Raw genomic sequence first — 24,190 nt, forward strand, 5'->3', positions numbered from 1 at the left:
GATCGGAGATGGGGGGGACACGGGAGAGACTGGAGATGGGGGGGACACGGTAGAGAGACTGGAGATGGGGGGGACACGGGAGAGAGAGATCAGAGATGGGGGGGACACGGGAGAGAGAGGCCGGAGATGAGGGGGACACAGGAGAGAGACTGGAGATGAGGGGGACATGGGAGACAGAGATATCTGAGATGGGGGGGACACGGTAGAGAGAGATATCTGAGATGGGGGGGACACGGTAGAGAGACTGGAGATGAGTGGGACACGGGAGAGAGAGACCGGAGATGGGGGGACACGGGAGAGAAAGATCGGAGATGGGGGGGGACACGGGAGAGAGAGACTGGACATGGGGGGGACACGGGAGAGAGAGATTGGAGATGGGGGGACACGGGAGAAAGACTGGAGATGGGGGGGACACGGTAGAGAGACTGGAGATGGGGGGGGGGACACGGGAGAGAGAGATGGGGGGGGGGACACGGGAGAGAGAGACCGGAGATGGGGACACGGGAGAGAGACTGGAGATGGGGACACGGGAGAGAGACTGGAGATGAGGGGGACACGGGAGAGAGAGACTGGAGATGGGGGGGACACGGGAGAGAGAGACTGGAGATGGGGGGGACACGGGAGAGAGGCCGGAGATGGGGGGGACACGGGAGAGAGGCCGGCGATGGGGGGGGGACACGGGAGAGAGAGATCGGAGATGGGGGGGACACGGGAGAGAGAGACACCTATAGAAGGATGGTGACGAGAGAGGAGGAGATTGGGTATTTTTGCTACTTTCTACGATTATAAGCTTTGTTTCCACTGATCGTCTCCCACTTCTTCATCCGTCCAGACATTTACATTTCTTTTTCTCCTACTGCAGATTGTCCCACAGTGTCAGGAATGACGGAGATGGATTACCCCCTGCAGGGCCCGAGCCTGATGAGCATCCCCAGCCTTCCGGAGCTGAGTGCCATCCGCAGAGTGCCGCTCCCCCCGGAGCTGGTAGAACAGTTTGGACGTATCCTTATATATACTTTATACTTCTATTACGCAGCAAAGACCCCAAAATGACTAAATTTGAAGTGTTAAATGAGTATTGGCAGGGTCTCCTGTAATGGGACACGTCTGCCGGCTCTCCACGGTTACTCCCTGGCTGCGAGCAGATAGGGTGGGCTGTGCAGGAGACCCTCTGCCTGACAACTGTAGTCTTTCCAACACTGTGTGAGTGCTCCTTACATCAGAGCTGAAGGGATGCAGTGCAATTGCATGATGGGGGTATTCCCCGAAATCAGCCGGGCGTGGCTAACGATCGACAGCGACATATTCATGTGGAATTACGAGGAGGGGTACGTATAGAGGACGGGTGAACACCAGAGAAGCATCACACAGGCGAGAGAAAGATGCCACGGCAGTCGGGGCATGTTGAGGGTTGTAGTGTTACCGCAGGTTCCACTGATATTGAAGCTGAGTCTGTTGTTTCTCTTCTTGTCTTGGTATAAAATATCTAAAAGCCTGATTTTTATTATTTTTTTTATTTTTTCTAGAGGCGACGTTGCTTATTTCGATGGACTCAGCGAGACGATTCTTTCTGTTGGGCTTGTAAAGCCGAAGGAAGGTGAGCGAGGAACAAGCGGCTCTTGTGTCCAGGGGGAGATCCGCAGACTACACGTCGAGCAGCTGTCACTTTGGCCTCTGTTTCTGTGTCTTCCAGGTATTTTCCAGCCTCACATTCGCTATTTGCTGGTTCTCGCGACTCCTGTGGACATCGTTATTCTAGGAGTCAGCTTCTCCAATTTGCAAACAGGTCAGTGTACAATGGGCAATGTCCCTGCTCTTAGAAGGGTCTTTGTATAATAGGTTAATCGCATTATTTTTTGTGAATAACTTTTCAAGTTATCTGCTATTCATAGGATGTGGGATAACTTACAGATCACTGGGTGTCCCAACAGTCGCCCCCAACAAAAATGGGGCTTTGGAACCATGAGAATGGATCACAGCAGCCCTGTCCTGAATGAATCAGAGCTGTGCCGTCTCCGCTTTATTCATTGTCTGTGGGGTGGAAAGTAATAGCTGAGCGCTGTACGAGGCAGTCCCATAGACAATGAATGGATCATAGGCCGAGCACACGTACCTCTGCTCCATTCAGCACCAGTCTGCAGATCCCCGTTCTCGGGATTGCTGATCTGACCCCAGCGAATTAGCACGTTAACTCTTATCCTATGGATCACTTGACGAAATGTCATCATAGCGTTGGACATGTAAGGTTATAAATGAACCCCGCTAACCATATTTACACTTCCTTTTTTGTGTGATACTAGGAAACCCCAATGACAGTCTGTCCACTGGGATGCAGCTCCTTCCAGACCCGCTCTACTCAATCTCCACAGATAACACCTATGTGATCAGCATAACCTCCACCAGCAACGGGCGCATCTTCCTATCTGGGAAAGATGGCTGCTTGTATGAAATAGCATACCAAGTAAGGTTTATTTTAAAGGGGGTCTGCAAATAGTGCAGATGACGGGGTTAGATCTGCTACGTAGCACTGTATACAGCAGATAGATGCACGGCTTGCACACTCCACTGCTATGAATACTTTGCTAGAAGGTCATATGGCGGGAGATTTTGCAACACTGGGTCATTCATTTGTACTTGAAAAAACGTGGTGCGTGGCTGAGCCAGTTCCCATCGCTGCTTTGCTTATTCACATCCTACAGGACAAGGCCATTTTTCATTAGGATGTGAAAGGGCTGAGATGGTGATCCCGAGATGAATGCAGCCTAGCATCACTCAATATCCCCTGCTAGCAGAGATGTAGCAGTGGGAATTGAGCGCCGATGGTATTTTTTGCACTCTACAAGACTTCTACTTGTCACAGAAACCTCAGCAAGAAGAGAATGACAGAGATCGCTCGCTTTTGACACTCCCTGCAGTGCAAGACCACCCAGGTCTGCCTGAAATAAAAGCCTAATAGGCTGTGCGGTCAGTGTTATACTAATAGTGTACCTCATATGTAGTACAAAGTATTACCAATGAGATCATGCGCTCAATTCTCCCTGTGGGACCAACAAATATTGGAAAAAATAAACTAAAAACCTGTGAAGTGTTATTAAATAAAAGTACATTTTTTTCATATTAAAAAGCCATTTATTCTAATGAAATACACATCTTAAAAAACACCATCTGATATCACTGCATCCGCCATTACCAATACAAATGTTGTCTTTTTTTTTCTAGTGGATTTGGTACACTCATTATCATATCTTATCTGTTGGATAGGGAATAATTTCCCAACCGTTGGGATCCCCAATGATCTCAAGAACAAGACCGGTGTAAGCGGTGGTCTATTGTGTGCACTGAGGCTCCATTAATTTTTATGGCAGTGCCAAATATTACAGCGCAGCTGTATCTCCGGCAATCACACTAAGGATGGATGGAGCAGCAATGTGCACGATTGATCACCGCTCCTTGCACACGGCACGGTCGGACCCCCAGCGATCGGGAAGTTTTACACTTATCCTACGGACTGGTGATAACTTCCAAATTTGAGAATACCTCTATAAGGCCTATAGACATCTCAATTATCTGAAGCAGCAGCCAGCATTTCTAGAAGTTGTTGATGAATATGGCACTCGGCGAGTTCTTTAGAGCACAGTTGTTGTTTTTCTTTTCTTTAGGCTGAAGCTGGATGGTTCAGTCCGAGGTGCAGGAAAATCAACCATTCGAAGAGCACTCTGTCCTTCCTCGTTCCATCGGTGCTTCAGTTCTCTTTTTCAGAAGATGGTAAGTCCAGATTTACGTGTTACATACGTTCCTGCACTTTCTACTGGCTCTCTGACAACACCAGGTCTCCATCATCCTGTACGATCTCGGGTTGTCAGAGATCCTCCAGGCTGCTCCCGGTCTCCTGTAAATGACAAACGGCTGCTCCTATATCGCTACTTATCTCTTTCTAATAACGAAGACCTTTTTCCATCATTTAGTAAATGTCTTTCTGCCATTACAAGAGTTGTTTGTAGACAAAATGATTGTCGTGTTTTTGCCTGGCAGACCCCATCGTTCAGATCGCTGTGGACAATTCGAGGAACATCCTCTACACCCGTTCAGAGAAAGGCGTCCTACAGGTAACCTACACCGATGGTCTCTCAGTGGTCTGTAAGTATGAAGGGCACAAAACATAATGTCATTTTATATTTCCAGGTATATGACTTGGGGTATGATGGTAACGGGATGAGCAGAGTGGCCTCCGTGTCGCAGAACTCCATCGTCTCTGCCGCTGGGAATATTGCCAGGTAAAGAGCACCTTGTCCAGAACCTGGGGTAGCTGTTATCAGGGAGGTCGTCAACTGTCTTCATAGGGAACCATTCAGTGTTTAATCCTTACCTTTTTTTTCCCCTCTTTAATAACATGGGGGCTTGTATTGTGCGGGAAGAGTTGTAGTGTTCTATATCATTATTCACTTCACCAGGTAATGTATTAATAAGGGTAAAAAATAAAGTGGAGCAAAATGGTTAAAATCTTTTTCTTGTAGCTTCCATTGGGTGTGCGAGGCTGCCTCCAGAAGGCTGGCATTAAGTATTAAAAAAGTCAGCTCGTCCCTGCAGACACTACAGCACCTGCCAGAGAATACGATGTGACCTGCAAATAGGACTTCTCTGCACTCCTGTCCCAGTGCCAGTGATAGAAAAGAAGGGAGTAAGAAAGTGAAATGCGTCAGCGTTCATCATCCGTAATGTGAGTGTTGATTAGAGGAATGGTCCGTGCTTGGGTCGGATCTTGAATCCTGGGAGTAAATGTCTGTCAGCAATAAAGTTGGAAGGTGGCCAGCTGCACTAGGGGGCTACGCCAAGCCGAGGGGTCTCTTCCAGAAGTTGGACTCCGGCTTGCGCTTAGAGAAGCGCCCAGATGCTCTATACCGAAAGGTCTCTGTTGGTAGATATGACTAGCTGTAAGCTGGTTCGCCTGTGGGAATCGCCATAATAAGCTCTCACTGCTTGTTGGCTGACTCGGTCAGGAGGTGGTCAGAGCACTAACGTGATGTGCTGAATGGAGATGTCAGAGGGGCTGATTTGCTCAGGAGGTGGTCAGAGCACTGGTGTGATGTGCCGTATGGAGAGGTCGGAGGGGCTGACTTGCTCAGGAGGTGGTCAGACCACTGGTGTGATGTGCCGTATGGAGAGGTTGGACGGGCTGACTTGCTGACATTAGCCCATCTGTGAGGTCTCTGCACTAGGCACCACGGAAGGACAGACGGGGAGGGAAAGCTTGACTGCAGAAAGGGTGAGTCCATGGTGGCAGGAGAAGGTAGGTCGGTACACGAAGACAGCGAGGAACACGGCGCATGTCGGAGTCTGAGTAATGCAGGGGGATCCAGGAGGCAAGTTATATTCGCCTTTCTTTAACCCCTTCATGACCCAGCCTATTTTGGCCTTAATGACCTTGCCGTTTTTTGAAATTCTGACCAGTGTCCCTTTATGAGGTAATAACTCAGGAACGCTTCAACGGATCCTAGCGATTCTGAGATTGTTTTTTCGTGACATATTGGGCTTCATGTTAGTGGTAAATTTAGGTCGATAATTTCTGAGTTTATTTGTGAAAAAAACGGAAATTTGGCAAAAAATTTGAAAATTTCGCAATTTTCACATTTTGAATTTTTATTCTGTTAAACCAGAGAGTTATGTGACACAAAATAGTTAATAAATAACGTTTCCCACATGTCTACTTTACATCAGCACAATTTTGGAAACATTTTTTTTTTTTGCTAGGAAGTTATAAGGGTTAAAATTTGACCAGTGATTTCTTATTTTTACAACAAAATTTACAAAACCATTTTTTTTAGGGACCACCTCACATTTGAAGTCATTTTGAGGGTTCTATATGGCTGAAAATACCCAAAAGTGACACCATTCTAAAAACTGCACCCCTCAAGGTGCTCAAAACCACATTCAAGAAGTTTATTAACCCTTCAGGTGTTTCACAGCAGCAGAAGCAACATGGAAGTAAAAAATGAACATTTAACTTTTTAGTCACAAAAATGATCTTTTAGCAACAATTTTTTTATTTTCCCAGCGGTAAAAGGAGAAACTGGACCACGGACGTTGTTGTCCAATTTGTCCTGAGTACGCTGATACCTCATATGTGGGGGTAAACCACTGTTTGGGCGCACGGCAGGGCTCGGAAGGGAAGGAGCGCCATTTGACTTTTTGAATGAAAAATTGGCTCCAATCTTTAGCCCACACCATGTCACGTTTGGAGAGCCCCTGTGTGCCTAAACATTGGAGCTCCCCCACAAGTGACCCCATTTTGGAAACTAGACCCCCCAAGGAACTTATCTAGAAGCATAGTGAGCACTTTAAACCCCCAGGTGCTTCACAAATTGATCCGTAAAAATGAAAAAGTACTTTTTTTTCACAAAAAAATTATTTTAGCCTCAATTTTTTCATTTTCACATGGGCAACAGGATAAAATGGATCCTAAATTTTGTTGGGCAATTTCTCCTGAGTACACCAATACCTCACATGTGGGGGTAAACCACTGTTTGGGCACATGGTAAGGCTCGGAAGGGAAGGAGCGCCATTTGACTTTTTGAATGAAAAATTATCTCCATCGTTAGCGGACACCATGTCGCGTTTGGAAAGCCCCTGTGTGCCTAAACATTGGAGCTCCTCCACAAGTGACCCCATTTTGGAAACTAGACCCCCCAAGGAACTCATCTAGAGGCATAGTGAGCACTTTAAACCCCCAGGTGCTTCACAAATTGATCCGCAAAAATGAAAAAGTACTTTTTTTTCACACAAAATTTCTTTTAGCCTCAATTCTTTCATTTTCACATGGGCAACAGGATAAAATGGATCCTAAAATTTGTTGGGCAATTTCTCCTGAGTATGCCGATACCTCATATGTGGGGGTAAACCACTGTTTGGGTGCACGGCAAGGCTCGGAAAGGGAGGCGTGCCATTTGACTTTTTGAATGGAAAATTAGCTCCAATCGTTAGCGGACACCATGTCGCGTTTGGAGAGCCCCTGTGTGCCTAAACATTGGAGCTCCCCTACAAGTGACCCCATTTTGGAAACTAGACCCCCCAAGGAACTTATCTAGATGCATAGTGAGCACTTATAACCTCCAGGTGCTTCACAGAAGTTTATAACGCAGAGCCGTGAAAATAAAAAAATAATTTTTCTTTCCTCAAAAATGATTTTTAGCCCAGAATTTTTTATTTTCCCAAGGGTAATAGGAGAAATTGGATCCCAAATGTTGTTGTCCAGTTTGTCCTGAGTACGATGATACCCCATATGTGGGGGTAAACCACTGTTTGGGCGCACGGCAGGGCTCGGAAGGGAAGGCACGCCATTAGGCTTTTTGAATGGAAAATTAGCTCCAATTATTAGCGGACACCATGTCGCGTTTGGAGAGCCCCTGTGTGCCTAAACATTGGAGCTCCCGCACAAGTGACCCCATTTTGGAAACTAGACCTCCCAAGGAACTAATCTAGATGTGTGGTGAGCACTTTGAACCCCCAAGTGCTTCACAGAAGTTTATAACGCAGAGCCGTGAAAATAAAAAATGTGTTTCCTTTCCTCAAAAATATTTTTTTAGCCCAGAATTTTTTTATTTTTGCAAGAGTAACAGGAGAAATTGGACCCCAAAAGTTGTTGTCCAGTTTCTCCTGAGTACGCTGATACCCCATATGTGGGGGTAAACCACTGTTTTGGCACACGTCGGGGTTCGGAAGGGAAGTAGTGACGTTTTGAAATGCAGACTTTGATGGAATGCTCTGCGGGCATCATGTTGCGTTTGCAGAGCCCCTGATGTGCCTAAACAGTAGGAACTCCCCACAAGTGACTCCATTTTGGAAACTAGACCCCCAAGGGAACTTATCTAGATGTGTGGTGAGCACTTTGAACCCCCAAGTGCTTCACAGAAGTTTATAATGCAGAGCCGTGAAAATAATAAATGTGTTTCCTTTCCTCAAAAATATTTTTTTAGCCCAGAATTTTTTATTTTTGCAAGAGTAACAGGAGAAATTGGACCCCAAAAGTTGTTGTCCAGTTTCTCCTGAGTACGCTGATACCCCATATGTGGGGGTAAACCACTGTTTGGGCGCATGCCGGGGCTCGGAAGGGAAGTAGTGACGTTTTGGAATGCAGACTTTGATGGAATGGTCTGCGGGCATCATGTTACGTTTGCAGAGCCCCTGATATGCCTAAACAGTAGAAACCCCCCACAAGTGACCCCATTTTGGAAACTAGACCCCCCAAGGAACTTATCTAGATGTGTGGTGAGCACGTTCAACCCCCAAGTGCTTCACAGAAGTTTACAACGCAGAGCCGTGAAAATAAAAAATCATTTTTCTTTCCTCAAAAAAGATCTTTTAGCAAGCAATTTTTTATTTTCACAAGGGTAACAGGAGAATTTGGACCCCAATATTTGTTGCCCAGTTTGTTGTGAGTACGCTGATACCCCATATGTGGGGGTAAACCACTGTTTGGGCGCACGTCAGGGCTCGGAAGGGAAGTAGTGACATTTGAAATGCAGACTTTGATGGAATGGTCTGCGGGCGTCACATTGCATTTGCAGAGCCCCTGATGTGCCTAAACAGTAGAAACACCCCACAAGTGACCCCATTTTGGAAACTAGACCCCCGAAGGAACTTATCTAGATGTGTGGTGAGCACTTTCAACCCCCAAGTGCTTCACAGAAGTTTATAACGCAGAGCCGTGAAAATAAAAAATAATTGTTCTTTCCTCAAAAATTATGTTTTAGCAAGTAATTTTTTATTTTTGCAAGGGTAACAGGAGAAATTGGACCCCAACAGTTGTTGCCCAGTTTGTCCTGAGTACGCTGGTACCCCAAATGTGGGGGTAAACCACTGTTTGGGCGCACGTCGGGGCTTGGAAGGGCGGGAGCACCATTTGACTTTTTGAACGCAAGATTGGCTGGAATCAATGGTGGCGCCATGTTGCGTTTGGAGACCCCTGATGTGCCTAAACAGTGGAAACCCCTCAATTCTAACTTCAACACTAACCCCAACACACCCCTAATCCTAATCCCAACTGTAGCCATAACCCTAATCACAACCCTAACCCCAACACACCCCTAACCACAACCCTAACCGCAACACACCCGTAACCCTAATTCCAACCCTAATCCTAACCCTAATCCCAACCGTAACCCTAATCCCAACCCTAACCACAACTGTAACCCCAACACACCCCTAACCCTATCCGTAACCCTAACCACAAGCCTAATCTTAACCCTATTTCAAACCCTAGCCCTAATTCCAACCCTAACTCTAATTCCAACCCTAACCCTAAGGCTATGTGCCCACGTTGCGGATTCGTGTGAGATTTTTCCGCACGATTTTTGAAAAATCTGCAGGTAAAAGGCACTGCGTTTTACCTGCGGATTTACAGCAGATTTCCAGTGTTTTTTTGTGCGGATTTCACCTGCGGATTCCTATTGAGGAACAGGTGTAAAACGCTGCGGAATCCGCACAAAGAATTGACATGCTGCGGAAAATACAACGCAGCGTTTCTGCACGGAATTTTCCGCACCATGGGCACAGCGGATTTGGTTTTCCTTAGGTGTACATGGTACTGTAAACCTGATGGAAAACTGCTTCGAATTCGCAGCGGCCAATCCGCTGCGGATCCGCGGCCAATCCGCTGCCAATCCGCTGCGGATCCGCTGCGGATCCGCGGCCAATCCGCTGCGGATCCGCGGCGGATCCGCGGCGGATCCGCGGCCGATCCGCTCTGTGTGCACATGCCGTAACCCTAACCCTACCCCTAACCCTACCCCTAGTTCTAACCCTAGTTCTAACCCTAACCCTAGTGGAAAAAAAAAAATAAAAAATTCTTTATTTTATTATTGTCCCTATGGGGGTGATAAAGGGGGGGGGGTTATTTATTATTTTTCTCCTACGTATCATTGGGGGACACAGGACGAATGGGTGTTATGCTGCTGCCACCAGGAGGACACTAAGTTAAACACACACAAAAGATTAACTCCTCCCCTGCAGTATACACCCACAGGCTGGACAATCCAGAGCCAGTTCTTACTTAGTGTCTCAGGAGGCACTTGGGTCCTCAGGACCCCACCAATTTTTGTTTTTAACGGAAGGGAGCGACAGGCAAATTTTCAGCTCTGATCTCTCCCGCACCAACAACGGGCAAGTACATGGAGCGTTCCTCCTGTATCCTTTCCCGCGACGATGGATGCCAGCCCTGGCTCACTTTCCAGTGTGGCGACGGTTCCCTAGCGTTCCGATCTCCCTCCCTCCCTGTCAGGCGACCACGGGGACTAATCATCCACCTAAGTTTCCTGGAGCCAGGGCACAGCCGGACAGATTACCATGGCGTCCGTGCAGCCGCCCACTGCACCACCACTGAACATAGCGGATGTTGCACGCCGGCAGAAGCTCTCCACCCTCTCCCTACTAAGGTGAAGGTGGATGGAGCATCGGCCCCATCGCACAAGGTAAGTGCGGGGGCCGACCAGCTGACAGGGGACCGCCCGTTCAGGGATCCACTTTCTAATGCGGCGCTGCAGCCGCGGAGCACGGGCAATTCGGCGCTCTGTTAGGGCGGTGGCACTGTTTACCGTCCCTGGTCCGGATTCCACCACGGACATTCTGTGGCACATAGCAGGGAATATGGCAGCGTTCCGACGCGCATAGCAGGGAATCCACCGCCCGCCCATGACACGCCCCCCTCCCTCTCTCTCTCCCTCTCTGGGCGCTTCTCGTTCCCGAGAAGCGCCCTTCTCACATCTCGGCGGCCATCTTGGACCAGGAAGTGCGCTGGCGGCTCTGCAGCACCACAGCGCACAGGACTTCAGGATCTCTCTGCCAAGCACCGCGGAACTTGGTGAGACGCACTCATTAGGATTGTCTCTTCCCCTGCCAGTACGCTCACTTTATGGCAAAGATGTCACAGTCTAGGCAAAAACGGACTGGAAAGACCCACTCTGTTATTTTTGCTGTGTGCACCTCCTGCAAGGTATCTCTGCCCCGAGGTCACTCTACCCCGCTGTGCTCCGCCTGCGAAATGTCTGCGGCACAGGATACTCCGGCCTCTGACCCGGAATGTAGTGAGCCTAGTACCCCCGCATGGGCGTCCTCCCTCGCTCGATCTGTGGCATCCTTGGAAAGGACGATACAGTCCCTCCGTGACCCGTCCCTTACCCAGGGCGCTTCCACGGACGATGTAACGCGGCCTAAAAACCCCTCTCGGCCTAGAGGTCGTTCCGTTTCCAGAAGCCCTCTCTCATCTAGAAAGAAGTCCAGGGTAATATCTCCGGTCCGTGATCAGCCCTCCGGCTCAGAGAGCGAAGTCTCTCGTCACTCATCCCCAGCTCATAGCAGGGAATCCTTTCTGGACGACGCATCCAGCGTGTCCTGTTCCCCAGAGTATCGTCACGACCAAGAGACCCTAGATTCTCTCATAGACTCGGTAAGTCAGACGCTACAGTTAGAGGAGGAAACCCCGTCCAAGGCGGTTCATCCCGTGTCTTTCGGGCGAACCACAAAGGCTCATAGATTTTTTCCTACGCATCCTCAATTTAAGGACATTGTCGATCTCCACAGGGTCCGTCCGGATAAACGCTTCTCAGGTCAGAAGGCTATGCAATTGAAGTATCCGTTTGCTCAGGACCTTGCTAAGGAGTGGTCTCACTCACCCTCCGTGGACCCGCCAGTGTCGCGGCTAGCCACCAAGGCGGTTCTATCCTCCTCCGAGGGCGCGTCCATCAAGCATCCCACTGATAGACAAATTGACCAGATGGCTCGCTCGGCTTTTGAAGCTTCTTCGGCTTCTCTCTTCCCTTCTTTTGCCGTCACATGGGTTGCAAAAACCATGACCCATTGGGCCGAGTCTTTAGCCTCTACAGCTCTACACGCCGACTTACCCCCCGAGGTTTCACACCTGGCCACTCAGATTGCCAGAGCGGGGGACTTTGTAGTTTCCGCATCCTTAGACGCGGCCAATTGTGCCTCACAGGCAGCGGCCAATGCTGTCACGATCCGCAGATCCCTCTGGCTCAGGGACTGGAAAGCGGACTCAGGATCCAAAAAATCTCTCACGTCCCTTCCATACCAGGGCGAACGCCTTTTTGGGGACAAACTAGATAAAATTATCGCAGACTCCACAGGGGGAAAGAGCAAATTCCTTCCCCAGCAACGGACCTTTCGTCCCTTTCGCAACCAACAGGGCCGAGGCCGATATTTCCGTTTCGGCTCCAATTGGTCCAATTCTCCCTCCGCGCCACCCGGCGCCGGGAGAGGTCAGCGCAAGGACAGAACCTCCCAGCCATCTTACAAACCTTCTCCCTCTTGGAGAGGCAGACCCAGACAACAGGGGTCCAGGGGGCCCAGACCCAACAGGTCTCCACCTCAATGACTCTTGGCAGACGCCAAAGGACACCGACAGAGTTGGCGGCCGCCTACTCTTCTTTCGGGACGCGTGGCTCTCGGTAGTTCCCGACCGATGGGTCCGCGACCTAGTGTCCTTCGGTTACAAGATAGTTTGTCTCTCTTCCCCCATCTCGTTTCTTCCAGTCCCCTCCTCCCAGAGCAAGGGTCCGTCAGTATTTTCAGGCCATAAGATCGCTATGGGAAGACGGGGTCATCATCCCGGTACCTCAGAACGAGAGGTACCAAGGTTTCTATTCCAATCTTTTCATTGTACCAAAGAAGGACGGCTCAGTACGTCCAATATTGGACCTCAAGCTCCTCAACAAGTACGTCCGTGTACGTCAATTCCGTATGGAGTCCCTCCGCTCGGTAATTGCCTCTCTGGAAGAAGGCGAGTTCCTTGCATCTCTAGATGTTCAAGACGCTTACTTGCACATTCCCATCCTACCGTCTCATCAGCGCTTCCTCCGCTTCGCGGTCCAGGGGCACCATTTTCAGTTTGTCACCCTACCTTTCGGGCTGGCCACTGCTCCTCGGGTGTTCACCAAGGTCATGGCAGCTGCCGTGGCCATTCTACATGCTCGGGGCATAGTGGTGTTGCCCTACTTGGACGACATCCTCATAAAAGGCCCCTCTTTCCGGTCCTGTTCAGAAGCGGTAGACGTCACTATAAATACCTTTTTGCGCCTGGGCTGGAAAATCAATTTCAAAAAATCTTCCCCAGTCCCGGCCCAAACCATATCCTACCTGGGAATGATCTTAGACTCCTCTCAGGGTCTAGTACTTTTGCCTCCGGAAAAGGTATCCACTCTTCAGAGAGAAGTCCGGAAGCTTACTCAACCTCGCTCTCACTCCCTACGCTTCTCCATGAGGGTACTCGGCAGGATGGTGGCGGCAATGGAGGCAGTGCCCTTTGCGGTTTTTCACCTCCGTCCCTTACAACACGCCATTCTGGCAGTATGGGACAGGAATCCCGCCTCGCTCGACCGCCGTCTCCTTCTCTCTCGCCCAATCAGACAGTCCCTCAGGTGGTGGACCAAGAGGTCCTCCCTGACTCGGGGGAAGTCTTTCCTTCCGGTGCACTGGCTGGTTGTCACAACGGACGCCAGTCTCTTCGGCTGGGGTGCAGTGTTCCAGCGTCACTCGACTCAGGGTCGCTGGTCTCCGCAGGAGTCCCAGCTGCCCATCAATATCCTAGAGATTCGGGCAATCAGACTGGCTCTCCATCATTTTCAGCCGTTCCTCTCCGGCCGTGCGGTCAGAGTCCAGTCCGACAACGCCACTGCGGTAGCCTACATCAACCGCCAAGGGGGCACTCGCAGCAAGGCGGCCATGGTCGAGGTGACGCTAATTCTCCGCTGGGCCGAGACACATCATTCCATACTCTCAGCAGTCTTTATCCCAGGCGTGGAAAACTGGGAAGCGGACTTTCTCAGTCGCCACAGCCTCGATCCCGGAGAGTGGTCTCTCCATCCCGCAATCTTTCACCAGATATGCTCTCGATGGGGGACCCCGGACGTGGACCTAATGGCATCTCGCCTCAATTGCCAGGTTCCCGTCTTCATGGCCAGGTCTCACGACCCCTCAGCCTTCGGAGCCGACGCTCTCGTCCTCTCATGGCAGGGTTTCAGACTCCCATACATCTTTCCCCCAATTCCTCTTCTGACAAAGGTGATCAGGAAGATCAAGGCAGAACGGATCCCAGTACTTCTCATCGCTCCGGACTGGCCGCGCAGGACATGGTATGCCGAGATGGTTCAACTGGTCTCAGACGTACCTTGGAGGCTGCCGAGTCGCGCAGACCTCCTGTCTCAAGGGCCCATTTACCACCCGAACTCAGAGGCCCTGTGTTTAACGGTGTGGCCGTTGAGTCCTGGGTACTGAGGCAGAAGGGGTTGCCCCAGACGGTGATATCTACCATGCTCCGCGCACGCAAGCCTTCTTCTATGCGCATCTACCACCGCGCCTGGAAGGTATACTTCACCTGGTGCAGGAAGCGGGGACGTTTCCCCCTCCGTTTTTCTATCCCTCACATTTTGGAATTCCTCCAATCAGGCGTAGACTTGGGTCTTGCTCTCAGCTCTCTTAAGGGCCAAATTTCTGCTCTCTCGGTTCTTTTTCAGAGAAAGATTGCAAACAGATTGCAGGTCAGGACCTTCATCCAGGGTGTTTCTCATATGGCTCCGCCTTACAAGATGCCCTTGGAACCATGGGACCTGAACCTAGTTCTCCGTGCTCTTCAAGAGCCCCCCTTTGAGCCCTTGCATGAAGTGTCTTTGCTGTTCTTGTCTTGGAAGATTGCCTTCCTCGTGGCTGTCACGTCTATTAGACGTGTCTCTGAGCTGGCAGCTCTGTCGTGCCGACCTCCTTTCCTTGTGTTCCACCAGGACAAGGTGGTTCTGCGGACATGTCCGACTTTTCTTCCGAAGGTCGTTTCCTCCTTCCATCTTAATGAGGAGATTGTCCTTCCCTCACTGTGCCCTGCTCCTTCCCACCGCACGGAAAGGGCGCTCCACACTCTGGACTTAGTGAGGGGTCTTAGACGTTACGTCTCCAGAACTGCGTCTCTCCGTAGGTCAGACGCCTTGTTCGTTCTTCCGCAGGGGCCACGGAAGGGACTACCTGCTTCCAAGGCCTCCATTGCCAAGTGGATTCGTTCCGCCATCCAAGAGTCCTACCGTGTCAAGGGTCACGCCGCACCTCCGGGGATCAAGGCTCATTCTACCCGGTCAGTCGGCGCGTCCTGGGCCATCCGGCACCAGGCATCGGCAGCGCAGGTCTGCAAGGCTGCTACATGGTCCAGCCTGCATACATTCACGAAGCACTATCATGTGCACTCTCAGGCCTCGGCAGACGCGTCCGTCGGTAGGCGAATCCTACAAGCGGCAGTGTCTCATCTGTAGCTCGTAGGCACGCACAGCATTTATAACTTCTTGTTGGCCCACCCAGGGACTGCTTTGGGACGTCCCATTCGTCCTGTGTCCCCCAATGATACGTAGGAGAAAAGGAGATTTTTGTGTACTCACCGTAAAATCTTTTTCTCCGAGTCATCATTGGGGGACACAGCACCCTCCCTGTTAGCCTAGTTGGCTCAATTGTTCTTTTCAGTCTGTGTTTTGACTATGACATGTTGTCTGTTTGTTAATTGGCTTACTCCTACTGCTTTGTTACCGAACTGGCTCTGGATTGTCCAGCCTGTGGGTGTATACTGCAGGGGAGGAGTTAATCTTTTGTGTGTGTTTAACTTAGTGTCCTCCTGGTGGCAGCAGCATAACACCCATTCGTCCTGTGTCCCCCAATGATGACTCGGAGAAAAAGATTTTACGGTGAGTACACAAAAATCTCCTTTTTTTATTTTGATCGCTGTGATAGAACCTACCACAGCGATCAAAATGTACCTGTAAGGAATCTGCCGACTGGCAAATTCGGCGGGCGCACTGAGCATGCGCCCGCCATTTTCCAAGATGGCGGCGCCCAGGGAGGAGACGGCCGGACACCGGGAGGATCGGTAAGTATGAAGGGGTGGTGGGGGGGTGGATCGGAGCACAGGGGGGGTGATCGGAGCACAGGGGGGGGGATCTGAGCAAGGAGGGAGCGGACAGCAGGACGGGGGAGCCGGCAGGCGGACGGAGGGGACCGGAGGACTAACGGAGCACTGGGGGGGCGATCGGTGGGTGTGGGGGGGGGGCACTTTAGTATTTCCAGCCATGGCCGATGTTATTGCAGCATCGGCCATGGCTGGATTGTAATATTTCACCAGTTTTTTAGGTGAAATATTACAAATCGCTCTGATTGGCAGTTTCACTTTCAACAGCCAATCAGAGCGATCGTAGCCACGGGGGGGTGAAGCCACCCCCCCTGGGCTGAAGCACCACTCCCCCTCTCCCTGCAGATCGGGTAAAATAGGAGTTAACCCCTTCACCCGATCTGCAGGGACGCGATCATTCCATGACGCATACGCTGCGTCATAGGTCGTTTTGGCACCGACTTTCATGACGCAGCGTATGCGTCAAAGGTCGTTAAGGGGTTAAGACGCTTGGTCTAGTGGTCTTGGATCCATCTTTGATCCGTGCACTCATCGGGAGGCAGTCAGGCAAGAGACAATAGGCAAGGGCTGACTGCGTCGAGTTAATATGGTCCTCCCTTCCAGACAATAGAGGGTGCACTCTGACTCCTGGCAGACTGCTCTCTCCATCTTACGTCGGGATTACAGAGAGGACATCACCTTTGGTTTATTTAATGTAAAGAAGAAAAAAGAAAAACATTAGTACAAAGGTGAAAACTGGGCTGGGCCTCAGATCTGCGTGCGCCTCCCTCGTGACACTAGGGTGTCTGCATGAGAAGTGACGACTTCTGTAATCCTTAGTGTTGGCCTCCTGGTGGCAGCAGCGCACACGCTAGGTTCCTGTGTTCTACAATGAAGCAACCAAGTAAAAATTGTCTGACATTGCGTTTCATGTTTTGTTAATGCAGTGTTCAGTATGCGGTAAGAATAAAAGAAAAAAAACTGCTTGTTTAAACAACATTTGCATACATCGCGGTTTTATGGTCCTTTATTTGCATTTTCCATTGCAGCTACTGGAGGCTGATGTGCAGCCGCAGTCTAGTTGCCTCCTGCAGTCCTGCGCTTTGGCCCTTCTGCACACATCATCCATCTGGATCTTCATTTTTCTCCTTTTTCCTTATTAGAACAATAGATCGCTCAGTATTCAAACCCATCGTCCAGATCGCCGTGATCGAGAGATCCGAATCTGTGAACTGTCACCTGCTAGCTATTACCCATGCTGGTGAGTCTTACAGTCGGCGTTATGTCAGATATTGACTTATATTATTTTTTAATCATCTGAAGTTAATAACTTGCTCTCAACCGCCCAATGTCTTGGCGTCGCTGCATTAAAACTCATAGAAGGAGCAGATCAGGTCTCTGCCTGTCCGAGGAGGCCAGGGACCATAGCGAGAAGACAAAGCAGGTTGTCACCGCTGCTTTGCACCACCAAGACTTTTATTAGTCTGAGCAAGTACATGGTCCATATCCCTGGGTCTTGTATTGTACATTACGGGGGCCGTGTAATGCCGGACAATCCTGAATGCTTTCTTAGTGAGCTGGCAGAACCAACATAAAGCGTTCTGTCCGATTATTAACAGAAATGTGCTGCAATGCATAGATCAGAGTGCAGGAGAAGGAAGCACCTCTACATAGGTCACAGGGCAGGAGAAGGAAGCACCTCTACACAGGGCAGGAGAAGGAAGCACCTCTACATAGGTCACAGGGCAGGAGAAGGAAGCACCTCTACACAGGGCAGGAGAAGGAAGCACCTCTACATAGGTCACAGGGCAGGAGAAGGAAGCACCTCTATATAGGTCACAGGGCAGGAGAAGGAAGCACCTCTACATAGGTCACAGGGCAGGAGAAGGAAGCACCTCTACATAGGTCACAGGGCAGGAGAAGGAAGCACCTCTACACAGGGCAGAAGAAGGAAGCACCTTTACATAGGTCACAGGGCAGGAGAAGGAAGCACCTCTATATAGGTCACAGGGCAGGATAATGAAGCACCTCTACACAGGTCACAGGGCAGGATAATGAAGCACCTCTACACAGGTCACAGGAGGGAGAAGGAAGCACCTCTACACAGGGCAGGAGAAGGAAGCACCTCTACATAGGTCACAGGGCAGGAGAAGGAAGCACCTCTCCATAGGTCACAGGGCAGGAGAAGGAAGCACGTCTATATAGGTCACAGGGCAGGAGAATGAAGCACGTCTATATAGGTCACAGGGCAGGAGAATGAAGCACCTCTACATAGGTCACAGGGCAGGAGAAGGAAGCACCTCTACACAGGGCAGGAGAAGGAAGCACCTCTACATAGGTCACAGGGCAGGATAATGAAGCACCTCTACACAGGTCACAGGGCAGGATAATGAAGCACCTCTACACAGGTCACAGGAGGGAGAAGGAAGCACCTCTACACAGGGCAGGAGAAGGAAGCACCTCTACATAGGTCACAGGGCAGGAGAAGGAAGCACCTCTCCATAGGTCACAGGGCAGGAGAAGGAAGCACGTCTATATAGGTCACAGGGCAGGAGAATGAAGCACGTCTATATAGGTCACAGGGCAGGAGAAGGAAGCACCTCTACATAGGTCACAGGGCAGGAGAAGGAAGCACCTCTACACAGGGCAGGAGAAGGAAGCACCTCTCCATAGGTCACAGGGCAGGAGAAGGAAGCACGTCTATATAGGTCACAGGGCAGGAGAATGAAGCACCTCTACATAGGTCACAGGGCAGGAGAAGGAAGCACCTCTACATAGGTCACAGGGCAGGAGAAGGAAGCACGTCTACATAGGTCACAGGGCAGGAGAAGGAAGCACATCTACATAGATCACAGGGCAGGAGAAGGAAGTACATCGTTCCACCTCCTTACTGACTTTCACTTCATCTTCTAAAAGCTCAGTTTCCTCTACTCCTGCCTTGTGCTCCTAAACACATAGCCTGAGCTTAGCTGAACCCTCCTTTATTAGTTTTGTTACTTTTAAAGGGTTGTCTACTTTCAGAACATTTTTTCCATAGGCTCGCATCGTTGTAAAATAACACACAGAGCTGTACTTGCTCTCCCTGGGTCCAGCCCTGAGTCGGCACCGCTGCTCCGATCTCTGTTAGATGACGTCACTGCTGCATCCTATCATCAAAGACTGGAGCAGCGGCAGAGACTTGGCTCTGGACCCGGGGAGAGCGAGTGATGCTCTGTTTATTTTACAACTGTCTGAGCCTATGGAGGAAAGTTTTCTGAAAGAGGACAAGCTCTTTAATGACACTTGTCTCTGCTGCATAGATCTTGAGTCCGCTGTTATCTCTGAAGCTGATAAAACCTGGGTGACAACCGCTTGCTGTGTCCTTACCCAACTTGTCACTTTACTCTTCTCTGCCTTTCATATGTGTTATATAAGTCACTTACAATCTGTTTCGCTAAAGGGGGAAAAGAGAAAATTAGTAAAAATATAAAAAATACCATAGGTAAAAACAGGTCTGGGCCTTAGTCCTGTGTCTGCCTCCTGCATGACACGAAGCTAACCTGGATTGCTTGGTGCCTCCTGCTCGGGAGGAGTCGACTTTTTCCTTTCCACATTAATGTGTGTTCTTCTATTCCAGGGGTCCGTCTTTATTTCAGTACCGGGCCATTTAAACAGCCTGCAGCCCACCCTAGTATGTTGTCCTTGGTGCATGTCCGCTTGCCACCCGGATTCTCTGCATCTTCCACAGTGGAGAAGCCATCAAAGGTTCACAAAGCCCTGTACAACAGCGGTGAGTGGCTGAGACACGTACAGTTAGATGTTTGTTCACACCAGCGGATTTTACGGTCCGTGATCGTGCTGCAAAGCCCAGTCCACCATTGATCTCCTGCCCTGAGCTCCTAGCCACACATGAGACTAATTGCGTGGATCAGGAAACCACACTCGGCCCAGGCCTTGGACCATAACATCCGGCATTGTGAATGCAGAATACTGAACATTCTTTTCCCTTTTATCCATTACTGAATTCATTTAGTCTTTTATCGTTCCCATTTTTTTTTTTTTTAGGTGTTTTGCTCATGGCGGCCTCTGAAAACGAAGATCATGACATTTTATGGTGCATCAACCACGACTCCTTTCCCTTTCAGAGACCACTGATGGAGATGCAGGTGAAAGCATTCGCCATTTATTCGAATCTACCATGGTCCATTCATATGTGTTTTAAGATTTTACACCTTTGGTGTTAATTTATGTTTTCTAATCTAAAATTAACTGATTTTAATTATTGTAGCCCTTTTCTTCCACTATGATTCTGACACCAAGGAGAGAATCGATTGCATGGATATGAGTCATTGAGACAAGTTCTTTCTATAGATTTTGTGGTCCTGTGATCACAGCAGCATTGGCGCCGATTCGAGCATGCAGTCTCTTTCGCTTTTTAAAATGTCTTATTTTATCCCACCAATGAGCATTTGAATTGGGGGTCCCATTTCTCTGTCGCTTGATTTTTGTTGAAAAATCTTGACATTTATTTTTTTAACTAATTTTCAGGTGACGGTCGCCGTTGATGGCCATTCTTGGACTCTCAATTCTATTGATGAAGTGAAGGTTGAGAAAGTTATAACTCCGCTAAACATGGATTTAATCCCTGTGACCGACCCGCCGGTGATGACACGACAGCATGTTGTTCCACCCAAGAAGTTTGTGCTCCTGTCTGCGAAGGTCAGTAGTAGTGATGAACGAGCGTGCTCGGATAAGGTGTTATCTGAGCATGCTCGTGTCCTAATCGAGGATTTCCAGTGTGCTTGAAAAAAAATGCTAGAGTCTCTGCGACTTCATGACTCGTGGTTGATCGACATCTGCAACACATGCAGGGATTGCCTAATAAACAGGACTAACAAACAGGCAATCCCTGCATGAATCGCGGCTGTCAAACAGCTGGAAGACATGCATGCACGGGGCTGATCGACATCTGCAACACATGCAGGGATTGCCTAGTAAACAGGACTTAACAAACAGGCAATCCCTGCATGAATCGCGGCTGTCAAACAGCTGGGAGACATGCAGGCGCGGCAACTGTAGCATTTTTTTTCGAGCATGCCAAAAATATTAGGACACGACCGTACTTTACTCATCACTAGTCAGTAGTAATTTCCCCTATTAAAGTACTTATGGAGGGGGGACATGGATATGCGCCTCAATTTACACCCGTTTCTGTCTTTATTAATGTTATATCTGAAGGGAAGTCATATTTTCCACAAGCTTCGGCCAGTAGACCAGCTCCGACATCTTCTCGTTAGCAGCGCCGGAGGAGAAGGAGAAGATATTGAGCGTTTCTTCAAACTACACCAGGTACTTTTTTTATTATTATTTTAAGGTTTTTTTTTTTTTTTTAAATACTTCCATTTTTCATTTTATGCTTCTCTTTTTAAGCAGGATCAGGCCTGCGCAACCTGTTTAATACTCGCTTGTTCTCATGCCGCGTCTGACCGCGAAATCTCTGTCTGGGCTACTCGGGCTTTTTTCAGGTAGTCGCAGCACTTGTATAAAGTTGCCTCTTTTTCCAATATTTAACGTGACCATTTAAAGGGTTAAATAACACTCCCCATCGCTATAGGTATGGAGGAGATGCGCAGATGAGAATTCAGCCTTCACTCCCGGCCCCTGCTAATGCCGGAGCAATGTTTGGTTCGCCTATGCCAATTGGTAAGAATAAATCCTCTCGTTATACTGAAACTAGAAATTGTTTCACAGGAAAGTGTAAACGCAACAAATTATAAATTTTTTTGCAGTTTGGGTTTCATTAAAATGTTTGCACTTCAATTAATGAACCCCTTTAATTGGCTTGTAGGCCGCCCACGCCAATGATTTTCTTGTGGGACAGAGTAAGAGGGGATTTGAATTGTTGCCGACCATAACCTGCTGCTGTCACCTAAGGAAGCAAATGAATAGTCCTGTGATTACAGCAGTATTGTCACTGGTTCACACACACTGTCCTTTGATTTTCAGGGTCACCCATGCCCATCAGCAGTCCGGTAGCAATGCCCAGCTTCCTGGCTACACCCGCTCAAGGCAAGTCTTCACGTATATCTATGTTATCATTCATTCTTGTCATCACATTGGTTCGTGCTTCACAATCTCCCCTTTTATTTCAGGCGTCTATCCACCCAATATATCTACCCCGGTGTATTCTGCTGCTTCTCCGGCCTATCAGTCCACCGCACCTATGCCTGTATTACCAGGCTCAGAAATCATCTTTTCTGGAAAACACAATGGAATCTGCATCTATTTTACCCGCATTATCAAGTAAGACTAATTGACCCTTTTTTCACCTTCTTTAAAGGGTTATTCCCTTCTCCAAGATACTATTCTAATATGTAGTAGATGTAATAATAATAAAATTAGCAGATACCTCTAATTAGAAATGTAGTAAAGTTCTTCTGATTCACTGTTTTTACCCTATGTGCAGGCCATTGCAATGGCTTAGGTATCCATGGTTACAACCATTCACAGTGAGAGTTAGTTGTTTGTGCTTGTAACCATGGATACCTGCAGTGCCCTGCACATGAGGAACGCAACATAGCGAATCAGGAGAACTATACTACTTCTAATCGGAGGTATTTGCTATATTATTATTATTATTACACCTACTACTACATATTAGGATTGGATATTGGAGATGGGAATACCCCTTTTAATATCTGGATTTGATTCTCACCCACGGCGCCATTTTTTTCTAGTAACATCTGGGACGGAAGCATGATTGTGGAAAGGAATTACAAGATTGAAAACCGAAACGTCATAGGGGTAAGACCGCATGTTCCCCATCTGCATTATCTCAACAAATAGTGATCGGTGATAACTGCCTGATTGATCGGACCCCCCACCCATCGGTAAACGGGTTTTCCAGCCCCTGTTCGTCCTTACTGCAAGACCCCAACACCACACAGGGCATGTTCCTGCTGTCTGATCCATCCAAAGCCTATCTGTAACAGCAGCAACTGGAGCTACCTCCGTTTGCTGCTGCCCATCTCAATCACCAGCTATTGCACTCACAGGATGCCGATGGTTTAGCCCATTGCCACCAGCTTGATGCTGCTATAAGCTTTTTTGCTGTCCATGTGTAAAGTCCATTGTGCTCTATATGGCGGTCGTCATGTGATTTAACCACGTGTTGACCACTACACCGACCGTATCCTCTGCGTTATTGCACAGATACAAGACATTCTCCGCAAGCACCAAAAACGTTCAGGGTCGGTGCAGAAGGGAAAGTGGTCACATCAGTAAATCACATGAGCGCCAGGGACATGGTTTACGATTTTATGTTTTCTAAAAGGGTATTTGATTTTTTTGTTTTTTTTCTCTGTGCACTGCAGATTGACAGCAGCATCTCCCCCCACGTCTTGCAGTCAGTTCTACAGGAGCTCAAAGGGTTACTGGAGTTTATGGATAGAAACTCTCAGTTCGGTGCCGGTTCCTTAGGAAATCCAAGGTAAGGTGTAATAATATAAGCAGCGGAGGCTAATAAACCCCTGAAGTAACAACCTCATGAGCGAGCGGGTTACTTTTATTCTCTGTATCCACTGTTCTGACTCTCGGAGATGAAAGGGGTTGTCTGAATATAACACTTCAGGAACGCGCTGCTCCCGTGCCCATCAGCTTCCTGCTTGTTAGGGAACGGTGCGCTCCTGATGACGGCTGAGCCGCTGGTCCAAACTGTGCGCACGCTCATGGAGCAAGCATGTGCCTCTGTAGCATCGAAGGAGCACAGGCGGATCTCCGTACCTAAGAAACCGGCCACCTCTGATAGACTGCAGCGGTGGCCGGTAACATAGGCAAAGGGGTTTGATTTTGATTTCTTGATCTCTCTATTCCCTAATTGTTTGCAGTTTTGGAACGCCGGTCAATATTCAGCAGCGTTTGGGTGCCATGGGCCGTCATGACATGGGAAGTTCTCAGCAAGTCCAGCAAGAACTTCAGAGAAAGTTCCACAGTAAGACCAACGAGCGACTAGCAACCATTTTACTTAATTTAGCCTCTTATTAGATGTGTAATGCTTGATGTAGTGCAGCGTGCACCATGACCACTTCATGGCTCTAACACCAGGTCTCTCTTCTGTCCTCCAGCTGAAGCCCAGCTCATAGAGAAGACGTCTCTTCAAGGGATCCACATCTTGGTCAGAAAGACGTGTCAAGCCTTGGCTCTGTGGAAACTGCTCTGCGAGCACCAATTACACCACATCGTGTCTGACCTGCAGAAGGTTTGTCCTGCTTCCTTAAAGCATCAATGTTT

At 49.0% G+C, this 24,190-nt stretch overlaps 1 protein-coding gene across 2 annotated transcripts in view; it reads left to right on the forward strand.

Moving 5' to 3' along the window:
- Positions 1–24,190, forward strand: part of NUP155 (nucleoporin 155) — a 43,674-nt gene that overhangs the window by 2,091 nt on the left and 17,393 nt on the right. The window contains exons 2-22 of one of the 2 annotated variants that reach the window (XM_077281541.1): positions 863–1,000; positions 1,232–1,328; positions 1,527–1,597; positions 1,694–1,786; positions 2,301–2,461; positions 3,660–3,765; positions 4,033–4,106; positions 4,183–4,274; positions 17,086–17,183; positions 19,539–19,691; positions 19,967–20,067; positions 20,450–20,620; positions 21,140–21,250; positions 21,332–21,426; positions 21,516–21,604; positions 21,908–21,970; positions 22,054–22,204; positions 22,639–22,705; positions 23,275–23,390; positions 23,788–23,891; positions 24,025–24,158. In XM_077281541.1, coding sequence (XP_077137656.1) covers positions 863–1,000; positions 1,232–1,328; positions 1,527–1,597; positions 1,694–1,786; positions 2,301–2,461; positions 3,660–3,765; positions 4,033–4,106; positions 4,183–4,274; positions 17,086–17,183; positions 19,539–19,691; positions 19,967–20,067; positions 20,450–20,620; positions 21,140–21,250; positions 21,332–21,426; positions 21,516–21,604; positions 21,908–21,970; positions 22,054–22,204; positions 22,639–22,705; positions 23,275–23,390; positions 23,788–23,891; positions 24,025–24,158 — 2,285 coding nt within the window. The remainder of the gene's footprint in view (positions 1–862; positions 1,001–1,231; positions 1,329–1,526; positions 1,598–1,693; positions 1,787–2,300; positions 2,462–3,659; positions 3,766–4,032; positions 4,107–4,182; positions 4,275–17,085; positions 17,184–19,538; positions 19,692–19,966; positions 20,068–20,449; positions 20,621–21,139; positions 21,251–21,331; positions 21,427–21,515; positions 21,605–21,907; positions 21,971–22,053; positions 22,205–22,638; positions 22,706–23,274; positions 23,391–23,787; positions 23,892–24,024; positions 24,159–24,190) is intronic. The other variant, XM_077281548.1, reaches the window with a different exon arrangement.

The sequence above is a fragment of the Ranitomeya variabilis genome, chromosome 1 (assembly GCF_051348905.1).
Source record: "Ranitomeya variabilis isolate aRanVar5 chromosome 1, aRanVar5.hap1, whole genome shotgun sequence".
NCBI classification, from domain to species: Eukaryota; Metazoa; Chordata; class Amphibia; order Anura; family Dendrobatidae; genus Ranitomeya; species Ranitomeya variabilis.